The sequence below is a fragment of the Curcuma longa genome, chromosome 16, assembly GCF_044706935.1.
Source record: "Curcuma longa cultivar G26 ecotype Majalengka, Jawa Barat chromosome 16, ITB_CL_G26_1.1, whole genome shotgun sequence".
Lineage (NCBI taxonomy): Eukaryota > Viridiplantae > Streptophyta > Magnoliopsida > Zingiberales > Zingiberaceae > Curcuma > Curcuma longa.
In genome coordinates, this window is record NC_133876.1 from 7,775,711 (window position 1) to 7,788,696 (window position 12,986).

The 12,986-nt window shown below is 33.8% G+C and overlaps 1 protein-coding gene across 1 annotated transcript in view; it reads left to right on the plus strand.

Annotated features, from left to right (window-relative positions):
* The window catches only part of LOC141846986 (putative cyclic nucleotide-gated ion channel 20, chloroplastic), a 42,246-nt gene extending 29,382 nt beyond the window's left edge, over positions 1-12,864 (plus strand). The window contains 9 exon segments of the mRNA XM_074734997.1: positions 4,970-5,218; positions 6,442-6,705; positions 9,795-9,940; positions 10,532-10,609; positions 10,857-10,986; positions 11,445-11,691; positions 11,897-12,006; positions 12,008-12,060; positions 12,571-12,864. Coding sequence (XP_074591098.1) covers positions 4,970-5,218; positions 6,442-6,705; positions 9,795-9,940; positions 10,532-10,609; positions 10,857-10,986; positions 11,445-11,691; positions 11,897-12,006; positions 12,008-12,060; positions 12,571-12,673 — 1,380 coding nt within the window. The 3' untranslated portion in view covers positions 12,674-12,864.
* Positions 12,865-12,986: the final 122 nt, after the last annotated feature.

The following is a 12,986-nucleotide window of genomic DNA, read 5'->3' on the forward strand; positions in this document are numbered from 1 at the left end:
AGTAAAAGTAAAATGTGTTGGCGGATCGACTCATCAAATTCCTATTGAAATAAGATCTACACAAGGAAAAGCATTTGCCATTCGTTAGTTTTTAGAGGCATCCCGAAAACGTCAATATATCTTACAATCTAAAGGTGACCTCAATCCTCATATAAATGTCCTTTCCTTAGTGTTCCTTATGTACCATAAAATTCTAATAGTGTGTTTGGCTGGGGGTCATCCATGATTATCTTGGTTATGTGATTACCAAGTAATCATATAACCAAGGTTATAGGGAATAAAACATAACCTAATGTTGTTTGGTTTCATCCTAGGTAATGAGACAAAACCTTGTTTGTTTGAAGGTTTTAATACATTACTTACTTTAACATTTACTAAATTATCCCTAGTTCAATTATAATCATTTTTTACAATTAAATTAATTTAATATTTAATTATTTTTAAAATTAAAAAATGGAAGGGAAATGTATCACCTCAGTGTGTGAGGCAGCACGCCTAAGAAGGGCTTTGGTGTAGCTAGCTTGAATGCTGAGAGCTTTGTTGCAATCCTCAATAGCCTTTTCCCATTGTCCGAGTTTGGACCAGCAAGCAGCTCGATTGCAGTACAAAACAGGGTTTGCAGGGTCATGCTTGAGTCCTTCCCCATAAGCTACGTTTGCTTCTGCAAACTTTCCCGAGTTAAAGAGTTCATTGCCTAATGCTCGTGCTCTAGATACAGCTCTAGTGTTGTTCAATACAGTATATATCTCCATATTTCTGGGATCTATCTGCCTTGCTTTTTGAGCGGCAGTAACTGCATTTTCAAACCTGAAAATTATTCATTAGTCATGCTCGCCAACCACCAAAAAAGGTAAGCACAGTCTTACTATTTAATACAGCATTTTTAAGCCTCACCTTCCTTGAGCCATATCAACTTGGGCGCTGACGACATACAAGTATGAATTCGATAGCATTCCAAAGAACATGGTATTTGAGGACTGTGAGGATAAGCTGTCAACCAAAATAAGCAATTTGAACAGAAGAACCTATATTCTGGAATCTCTCAACAAGAGATGTTTCTGAACATTCTTGACTTGTCCTAAGCTGTTAGCCTAGATAAACAGTTTGAATAGAAGAATATACATTCCAGAATCTCTCAAACCTAATTTATCTGAATCCATTATTAAAGATTTAAAACATCATACTGGCTAGAAATCCAGATAAAACATGATTATCATGCACCCAAAGGACAATAAAGCCTAAAATATAGAGCAAAACAAAACTACAAGTTCTTTTTTCTAAGTTCTTGAGTCCATATAAAAAGGATAAGCAGATGAAGAACTTGAAGTACAATCCTTTATTTGTGATAAAAAATATTTGTTGCAGTCAGGTGATCTACTAATCATAGTCAATAAAAAAAAAGATAGGTAATCATGTCTACAACTCAATTAACCATAAACATGCAGCAGGCAGCAACATTTGTACATCACAATAACAATATGCTGTTTATTTTTCTTACTGAGCAACATGAGAATGCTCCAATAACTACAATCAACAACATCCCTAACCCATAGTCCAAAATCATTAGTTTTAACAGAAGAACAGACAACAAATATATGAATCCTGATTTATTTTTGAAGCTGCTCAGTGGCCACAATTCTCTAAAGCTAACTTACCATATAAAATACAAACCAAGATTATCTCTTTTATAAATTCAGAATTGTTATTCATCAATATGAATCAGTGTGCATATCCATATATGAACGTGAGATGCTGTTGCAAATCTGAAAAACAAATATAAACAGCCAAAAAATGATTAATCATCTCGAGGGAAGAAAAGACATCCACTTTGATCTGAACAGAATTTGATAAAATAGATATAGATCTCAAGTTATAATTACTAATTGTGTACTAAAAGCATTCATATACAAACTGCTGATCATAGTTAATAAAAACTAAGTGGCATTGGTTGCTTCTATTGGCTTCCCACTGCTTGCAACACTGGTTCCACCCCTCACTATGTTCCCATGGCCATAGTTCCCAGTTCCGGATCCTAGCGTGTCGGTCCTCGCCGCACTCCGGCTCATCATGACCGTCTTACCAATCTTCCCCGATGGGCATATGTTCCTTGCCGGTAGAATATTAGTAATCGGAGAGCTCGCAGAGGAGCTGCTACCAGACCCAGAACCGGTGGTGAAGCTGGGTGAAAAGTTGCCGCCCGCGTAGATAAGTGGGACAGAGCCGGAACGACGGTGGCCTGGCTTGGAACTCTTGCTATCCGTGGCGCAAGAATGGGATCATTGGGCCCTAAGATGAGCTCACCTGAGTGAGATTGTCTCCCGTCGAGGCCAAGATCGTATTTTTTGGAGTCCGCGATAGGAGAGGGCTTCCCCGAGACCGAAATGGAGGAGCCGAAGCTGCTGCTGCTGGTGGTAGTGTTGCCGCTGGTGGTGGGACGCATTGGGCGATGCGAGGCATGGGAGCTAAGGACAGGGAAGTCCTTGAAATCGGGCATGGGAGCTAAGGACGCAGAGGGTGGCGGGAGACGTCGTAGACCTTCATGGGACCGCCGGGGGGTGTCGGAGAGGGGAAGAATGTCGTAGAGGCTGGAGCCGACGATTCCGGTGTCGCTCGCGGAGGGTTTCGCGATCTCACGGGATAATTTTGGAAAGAAAATTACCTTAACCCCGGAATCAAGAAAAACCTAAGTTTTCCTTGGTTTTCCAATTCCTGGTTGGATGCCCTCTTTTGCTGATGTATGCTGACGTGTCGGGCATGAAGCATTACTTGGGAATCGCCGATTACCTAAATCAAACAAGGTTTTGATTAATAATTTTGGATGGACAACCAAGGTAATCACAGATGACCCCTAACCAAACGCACCCTAAAGGTTGTCCTCAAATGATCATGACATAAGACCTCAATAAACTGTCAATTTTGCTCACTATGAATTATATGTATCATCTTGTAATTGTAACTATGAGGTAGTTCCCTAACCAATCTTCTATACATCCACTATCATGATACCCTCCATATAGCAACTGAATGACCAAAGTAGATCAACATGTTGAGGGATAAAATGGTAGTATTGATGTGATGTCATCCTCAACATCCTCATATAAACATAGTGAAACTTGAGGTGCCTCCAAAATTTGAGTCTTCAGAGACCCCAACTGAGTGAACCATATCAAGAAATATAACAATGAGGAGCTTGTGAAAATGATATTGTATAACTTTAATATCAGATGTGATTGAGAAGATATCTTGAAATCATTATTGTGTCTAACTACTGAAGTTAGAAGAGAGTAGAGACTATCAATCACATTGTAGGCTTGAGATATAGTGCTCATGTATTGATCATGAGACTATATCCAACTCTCATAGTATGAGATGTACTAGAATAGGCTCATGATATCAAAATCAATGGACTGCTAAAGGAGGTTGAATAGTTGTGCATCAATACACTATTAAGAGGCTTTGGTTGACTCAAGAATCTCAATGGCTCAGGTGGTTAGATGCTCTAAGTGACCTTGGACCATGAACTAAACATGAATAGTTATAGCTCATTAAGCATACTTTTTCTCCTTCAACTTCTTTGTGGTAATTATCATAGAGACCAAAAGGCCAATAAGGCTGATGGTGAGTGGTAATTGAGAAGCAGTTGAGGATTACAAGACTTGGGATCGAAGGTAGTTCTTGAAGAATTCCCCATACACGAGCTGGTGAAGTTGTGAAGGAAGAATAGCTAATGTGGAGGATCTTTCTTCACTATGGCAGAATATTCAGGTCTAGATTAATCCAGCACACAGGGTCTCATATCCAGTTTACTTTGCAGATGGTATGGTAGGATGCTTGTGTGAGCTAAGCACATGGCACTAAGGGCCTCTCTGTGATCTAGTGGCCACAGTAGCAGCCGACTATGACAAGTGTTGGGTAGTATAGGGAAGCTGAATGAATGACGATCCTGGCAGATGTTTTACTTGATGCAACCGGGTTACTGTCTTTTTGGTTCTGCATGGAAAGAAGGTGGTCAGAGTTGAGAGCTAATGTTGTGGATCACTGCTATTACTGATGAATCAAGATGGTGTGATGCCCTCAAGATAGTTGGTGGAAGCTGAGCGTCTGATAATGTTGCTCAATGGGGGTCACTTTTGCTACCAATGGATGGGTGCTTGATTGGTTTGCAAGCAGGAGATGCTCCCTGTGAAAAATTGAATTGCAAGCAGGAGAAGTGTGTCAGGACTGCCAGCGTTTCACTAATGAAGATTTCATTTGAAAACTATGAGAATGGCTCCAATACCATATTATGATGGGGAAATTATTAAGACTTGATATCCCAAGTGGTATCTTCTACCTATATTTCTTTTCATCAATGAAAACTTACACTTTATAGTTGTACCATCTGGAATCATTGGGATGAGAAAGGCTCAGGTATCACAACGACGAGAAAGGCTTAGATTTGATACTCTGGTACCTTTACCTATGTTTATTATTCATCAATAATTATACTTTACACCTTGTTATATAGTATGTACAAGTAGGTCCTAGTAGTAGTATTTACAATTAGGTCTCTGGCACTCACAATCTCTTTTGTGTATGTTACTCTAATAATAGATGTATAAATTAGTGTTTGAGTCTTTTTACATTACCCAAAACAGACATGCAGATAAGTTTTTGAATAGCAGATCATAATAAGCTTACTCTTTTTTTTTTGGAGCTTGTTTCTAACATGGTTAAGAGGCTTGTAAATTCAAGGTTAGCCAACTTGGTAAGAGCTTAACTTGACAATCTTTTTAAAAAAATCTGGTACACCAGTTTTCATGCTCCAACTGAATTAAGCTCAATGAGACTTTTGATAAGCTTCTTTCAGACTATTTATGGAACTTCAGTTTAAATTCCTACACAGAATGATGTAAATATGTCTTGATGTCTAATGCTACAAATTTATTGGCTATTCATGTACACTCATTTTGTCTTTCATGTTATGAAGGTAATGATATTAGCAGTGCTACCAAGTTATATGGGATCTTCAGAAGCAAATTATGCCAAAAATCTTTTACGTGTCACAGTCCTCCTTCAATACATTCCACGACTAATTAGATTTATTCCATTGCTCGGCGGGCAGTCTGCAAGTGGTTTCATCTTTGAATCAGCATGGGCAAACTTTGTCATTAATCTTCTTATGTTTATGTTGACTGGGCATGTAGTGGGTTCATGTTGGTACCTTTTTGGCTTGCAGGTTGTTAGGTCTTGAATATTGATATTTTCAGGAATTTATAATTGTTTTTATAGGAAGCTGTCAACATTCCTTGTAAATATGATTATTTCATTTTTAATTTTTCTCTTTATTTTTGCAGACTGATAATTTTATCTTGAGATTTTATGATGAATTGTGCTATGCTAGTCCTGCTCCAACTTCATATTAATACCTACTGAATGATATTTTATGCTTATCCATCGCACGGGTACACTAATATGGATTTATGGGAAATATCAGAAATTGATAAAATTACATAGTTTCAGGAACATTATGACAAATTTGATGTAGTGATAATTTCAAAATAGATTATGCACTTTAGAAAATGATGCAAGTAGAAGTATCATTATTTGCAGCATTTTTTATGCTTCAATATTTTCCCCTACATAGACTTTTGATGACATTGATACACAAACTATGTATATTCTTTTATCTAAAATGTGTTGTTCCCCAACAACTGTTAGATCCCATTCACTTTCATTGGAACTCTATTGGTGCCTTTTGAATAGACAAAACCTTGTGTAAGACCTCTCTTCTTCTAACTCTTAATAATCAGCATGAGAAATAGTTTCTTTATTGTAGGTATAAAACTCAATTGATTGCTAGCGGGTCTTATTTTTAAGACTTCTCTGAAGGAATTTTGACTTGTAGAGAAAAGTTTATTGTGAAATAATAATCTTCAATTTATTACCTTTTCTCACTTCCGTAGTTTTAGAAAATAATTAAGTGATTTATTTCCCAATAATTTGTGCAAATTGAACATTTGAACTTTCTGGATATTCTATTCTAATAATGCTAAAGCAAGGTCCAGTGCTTTGTCGCTATTAATATCTATAGGATCCTTTCTTTTTCTAGTATTGGCAAACCATTAGATCTCTGTGAACTCTATTAGAGACTTTTTATTGAGTAAAAAAATCATGTGCAACTTTTTCCTTCTTTTTGACAATTACATAAATGGGTTCTAGGTAGAATTTCTCAGAGGAACCAATTTAATAGTAAATACTTATATTGCAATCGTTGTTCACTTGCTTCAAAAAAGTAATACTTTTATCATTTAGAAGCTTGTTTACTACATAATTTTTGCTTTATTGAACACTATTGTCTTGATAAAATTGGTGTGAGTTTCTGCTCTTTTGTGCATGTTTAAATCTGTCCTAGATGCTATCATCCTAAGTGTTATAAAAAATCCTTCTGTTTTTCTCCAGAGAGTAAATCAATGTCTACAAGATGCCTGTGCTTCATCAAACGTTACAAATTGTAGAATTATGATAGATTGTGGTCGTGGTGGTGATGATGGAGTTGATGCACAAGAAGATAGGGATAGTTGGAAAAATGAAAGCACTTCAACTTCTTGCTTTGATTCTGCTAATGGAGGCTTTAATTATGGGATTTACCAAAATTTAGTTCTGCTGACCACGGAACCTAGTGCTGCCAAAAGATATGTATACTCTTTATTTTGGGGTTTCCAGGTATTGATATACACTTTTTACCAAAATCAGCATTATCTTTCTTCCTCAAATAAACCATCCATTTTCTAGTAGTTATCTGTTGGAATTTTATTTAATTGTGATGCCTTGCTAAATCATAGATCAATACTAGGTTATGCTTTTGGAATTAGTTTTCAATCCAGTCATTTAATGATTCAAAGAACAGGCAAAGGAGTTTAACACTGGCTAAGCTTCTATTTTGTTTTTCGTGACCTTGATTTTCTTTATTGGGTAGCATCTAGAAGAATTTATCCATCCTGCACCTGTCTGTACGGACAGTTGTGGCTAGTATGGGATGTCTGATGATAGGAATCTGTTAAATTATGAACATCTAAATTTAGTTTTTTTCTACAGCCATAGGCTTTTGGGATTTAGGGTCATCCATCAAATTTATTTTAAAATGTGCCTTGATTGCAAGGGTTTTTGCTATGTTTGTCCAAAAATGACCTTTAACCAGTTGGGACCATTTATCAATAGAAGATAACTCTCATCTTTAACTGATGATACATGTCAACACTAGTCAAGTGTCATATGATGCCAAATGATGTTTTATCCCTAATATTAAGGTCCTCTATTACATTCAATGATATGCCACTTATACTAGTACTGTATCATTGAATATCACTTCTTTGCAATTAGTTTGATTGATTTAAATAACCAGTGTGTCAGAGAGATAACATTTAATTGCACCTAACTGGCGTGTGTTTAATACATGTCAAAAAGAACAATAGTTTGCTTAGTTAGGGCTAACAATAGGTTATGCTTGAAATAAGTTCAAAAGGTTATTATAGGAAAATTGGAGTGAAATCTAAGTCAGTTGTTGTGACTGCTAAAGTTTATTATCTGAAATCTATACTATGCCTATATAATGTAAATCTAATGTGGATTGTCATGTTTTCCAAGGGTATACAAATCATGTTAATAGTTTATCTAGGTCATGTGGCATGTCATAATAATGAATTTAACTAAGGCTAACAAGAGGTTATAATTGAAAAGTGTTCAAAGGCTTATATTTGATAAAAAAATAAAATAAAATTATTTTTAATTGAAATAATCCATGCATTGTATGGAATTAAATCGTTTTATAATGTTTTATATATGTCTTTTGTATACATTATAAAAATTATCCTTTTTCATTTTGTTGACATATTTAAAATTAGTTGAATCAATTAGTGTAGAAGGTGCAAGAGTTAGTTGGAGACAAAAGCAAACTTAGTTCATATAATAAAAAATAATTTAATTGTTTTGAATATTACAAGTAATATTACTTTGTTTAGAATTTAATGGAGAGATGAATTCCATCACTCCAACACTATATAGTTGGGACAAATGCTAACATTCGACTCCCCTCAACATGCTACAAAACACGTCAAGGTGTTGAAATAATGTTTATTATTTTTATAGTTTTTGTTCATGCAATACAATATGAAAATTGTATCATTCCGTATGGGAGTTAGAAATACATGTGTTATCTTCTTATTCTTCTATTTTGTCTCCTTTTCCTTCCCCATCCAACTCTCCACTAGTACCATACGATAAAACTCTGACATGTCTTGAGATTTTGAACCTTTCTTAGCATCATAGCCAAAGACTAGTAATTGTTCTTTCTTTTTGCACATTAGAATAAATTATATTGTTTTTTCTTCCTATCACATGTACAATATTGTTTACCTAAACAAACATTGATACATTAAAATTCCTAATGTGAGAAATGAGAATTTTAACAGATTATTTGCTTGTCTTGATTTACCTTGAGGGGGCGTTTGGTTGGGGGTTATCATTGATAACCTTGGTTATCTGTCCAAGGTTGTTTGGTTCAAGTTATGATCGATTTCCAAGTAATGCAGCATCACCACCACATCAACAAATGGGTTATAATCAGGGAATGTAATTACCTTGGCAGCCCAAGGTTTTTTACAATTCCGAAGGTTAACAAAAAAATTTTCCATGATTACCTTCCAATTTTAAAACTTAGTTAATTGAAATATACTGTGAAACCTAATTGAAACCGAGTTAATTAATTCAATAAATTTTATTTTAAATACTTATAAATTTAAAAGAGATAATTTATTTTAAATTAAAAAAATAAAATTAATGAATTATATTTATTGATTTAATAAATTATTTTATTAAATAATTATTTTAATGAATTATTTTATTAAAATATATATAAATTTATTTTAAATTTTAAAAAATAAAATTAACAAATTATATTTATTAATTTTATGAATAATTATTTTAATGAATTATTTTATTAAAATAATTATTTTAACAAATTATTTTATTATATATATAAATTTATTTTAAATTAAAAAAATAAAATTAATGAATTATATTTGTTAATTTAATGAATTATTTTATTAAAATAATTATTTTAATGAATTATTTTATTAAAAATATATAAATTTATTTTTAATTTTAAAAAATTATAAATAAATTATATTTATTTGTTTATATATTATAAATTTATTATCATCATTAATATTATTAATTTAATTTATTCTAAAAATAAATTAAATCAAGAGTAATATAGTAAATATTAAACTGATTATGTTTTATTCCTTCCAAATAAATAAGTTGAACCAAACAATATTAGATTATGTTTTATACCCATAACCTTAGTTATGTGATTACCTGGTGTACAATAACTTGAACCAAATGCACCCTAAACGTTAGATGTGAAATAGGAAATAAACCTTTTTCATACTTTATAAGTTCTTCAAAATTGCAAATATATAAAAATAAAATAAAATGTCAACCATTGAGCTTCTATGGAAAATGTATTTTGTTTTTTAATTTGGTTAGTAAATCCAATCTAAATGACCAAGGTCTTCATCTATATTTTGCATATGTAAAGTACGATCAGTAGGAATTTGTCTTGTTTAACTTGCTAGTATTATAGAACTAACTTCAATTGTTGCAAACCATACAACAATTCTTTTTTTCTTATATGCATGAACAGCTGGTAACTTTTTTATTTATGATTCATTTTTGGAGTCTGAATATTTGTCAACATAAGCAAAAAAAACCATTATTTTCACCATGTTTAATTTTAAGACTCATTTTTCTAGCAAATCAGTACATTTGCCGGTAATCAAGTTCCAAGTTATTTTCCATGGGAAGTTTTATTCTGTATGGCAATCATTGGATTAGGACTTCTGCTTTTTGCACTGCTCATTGGGAATGTGCAAAATTTTCTCCAGGCTCTTGTAAGAAGGTAAAAGTCTTCCAACTGTAGCTTCTGCAATTTTGATCTGGTCCATAATTAAGGTTTTTATTTTTGGAGGAAACAGATTTTGAATTTACCCATGATAATGCATCTGTTAAGGTAAATTTTACTGAAGAAGATCATTTTTCAGAAAATATAGTAATCCTATTTGCATGATTATAGCTGTTCTTATTTTGTGTGATACTTTATTATGTCTTATTCTTTTTCAAAATATTTGTTACTGCCACATTATCATTAAGAATTAAAAGTCATAAAGATGAACTCAACAATACACATCAAGAAATCTATATTTATGCATTGAAGTATCAATCTCTGTTAGTCCCAACTATTTGGGGTTCAGCCTCCACTGAGCTCTATGCAATCTAACATCTTCAGTTTCTTCAACATACATTCTTAATCTCTTATATAAATATCATGGAAGACTTAATTTAGTAATTTCTATGATTTGTAATACTCAACTATCTAATGGTTAAGAAAAGGTTAATGGTTTTAAAAAATTATGAATGTTTAAGGATATAAGAAATAATGTTTCTGGACTTTGATCCATGAGCTTCTCATTCTTTTTATTTTCTATCCAAGGAGGGTAGAAATGCAACTTCGACGCCGTGATGTTGAAAGATGGATGAGCCACCGGAGATTACCTGAAGCATTAAGAAGGTTTGCCTGTTTCAATTCCTATATTCTGACATATCATGATAATAATTGGTTGATTGAGCAAGATTTTACTTGATTATAATAAATGATAAACTGATTAAGAAAAATAATTGATATCTGAAGTAATTGTGAGGCTTGAGAATTCTGCCTTTGTCATTGTCTGTTTCTTTTAAATATTTTTTTGTATTGCTTCTCTGTTCCACTGGTATTGGAACTTTTGGTTTGACAGCTCTGTTCTTTGATATTACAGGAAAGTAAGACAAGCCGAAAGATTTACTTGGGCTGCTACTCGTGGCATTGACGAAGAACAGTTACTAGAAAAATTACCAGAGGACATACAGCGAGAAATACATTGCCATTTCTTTGGGTTTCTCAACAATGTTAGTTACTAGAATTAAATCACTACTCCAATATGGATAATGGAAACTATGTTGTAACATGGAGTGGTACATTTTGATAGGCACGATGCTATTCCTAGTTAAAATGATCATCTTGGTAAATCTACTAATGTGGCAAAAAAGTATAATGACCATGCCATTGATCTGCATAAAATGCACTACACTCCAACTCGGTTCAGGACATATCAAGTTTGCCAATTGGTTTTGCAGCAAGTAATTTGCTTGTCTCACATATTTCAGTATTTTTTGTTCTCTTAGAAATCTTGTATCAAAATTAGTGAAAAAAATGCAATTAAGTAGCATTAACCCAAACTTTACTTTGACTTAATCTTGAAGTATGTCCTATAATTTCCTTTTGAATGCAAGTCCATATGTGGTCCTCATTGTACTTTATATATTCATGAAAGATTCAATAATGAAGAATTTGATTTGGTTTCAAGGTCCGCATTTTCTCCCTAATGGATGAACCAATGTTAGATGCTATGTACGAGAAGTTGAAGCAAAATTTGTATATTAGAGGAAGTGACATCTTCTACAAGGGAGGTCCAGTGGAGAAGATGGTTTTTATAGTCCGCGGTAAATTGGAAAGTATTGGAGCAGATGGAAGCATAGCTCCCCTTGCAGAGGGAGATGTATGTGGTGAGGAGCTTCTAACATGGTGTCTCGAGCACACTTCAGTAAATAGAGGTAGTATCGCCTTAAGATTCTTGCAATGTCTGTGAGCCATTATAATAGTCTTAAGATGGTTTTAACTGCTCAAGGGTCATGTACCTATGACATTATCAAATACCCTGTATAGAAATACCTTATATACTGTCTTGAATCATAACTTTATATAGATTCACAGAAGCATGCTAAAATCTTGTTTTCTGGGGATTTCACTTTTTTGCAGAGGGAGGAAAAATTCAGTTCCATGGATCGCGGTTGTTTTCTACTCGGACTGTCAGATGCCTAACAAATGTTGAAGCATTTGTTCTACGTGCTGCTGATCTAGAAGACGTTTACTGCATTATTCTCCCGGTTCTTGAGAAACCCACGTGTGCAGGGTGCTATCAGGTAAATTTTAGTTTCTTTGGAGCACAATACACTCTGCTAATGAATGCCATGCTGCATATTTGACCCTCTACTAAACCTTTTGAAGGAAAATTCTCTACTAAACACTTTTGAAGGAAAGTTCTTTCTTTTGTTTTTGTACTGTGGCTTAGGCCACAAGCCAATTTTCTGGATGGCAGCAAATAGATGGAAACAACATTTGATACATTGTTTGCAACTTGCAAGTATTAATGTACAAAAAATGCATTGTTCCATCTCAATTTTAAATGCTAATCAATCCTTCCATTTTCGACAACTTGATAGACCACTATGATGTTTGTGGTGTGACGTGGTAGATTGGCATATACCATCTATTTATTCTGTTTCGGAGAAAAGAAACCCATTTTGCATTTGGATTATGAGACTTCAATCATTTGAATACTTACTTCCAGTATTCCTTTAAATTGCTAGCTCCTTGTAGTTACATTTTGTGTGACTGAAACATCTAATATTGCCTTGCCATTTATGTGCCAGGTACGAATCACCATACTGGCGCAACATTGCTGTAACTCGCATTCAAGTAGCTTGGAGATATCGGCAGAAGCGTCTAACGCGTACTAATACCCCAAATAATTGATCTGATAATTATAGTTCTCATCCTCGTCACCAAACATTATTCATGTTCATCTACAAATGCTTTCAATGCCTCAAACACTGTGCTTGTAGTATTTATTTTTGGGGGGTTGCAGTACATTGTGGTTGTAGTATTCCTTTGTGTAATGTCGATTGAGTTTTTAAAGCTTAATTGATATGGTTTTCACTGTGTTTTAGCTGGATCATTCTCACCATTAAAGAAATTAAGGTGTGATTTAATGATGTGATGATGTTTGTTATTCCTTTCAAAAAGTTGTCTTGGTAGAATGCTGTGTGTGCATTATTACTATCTATTA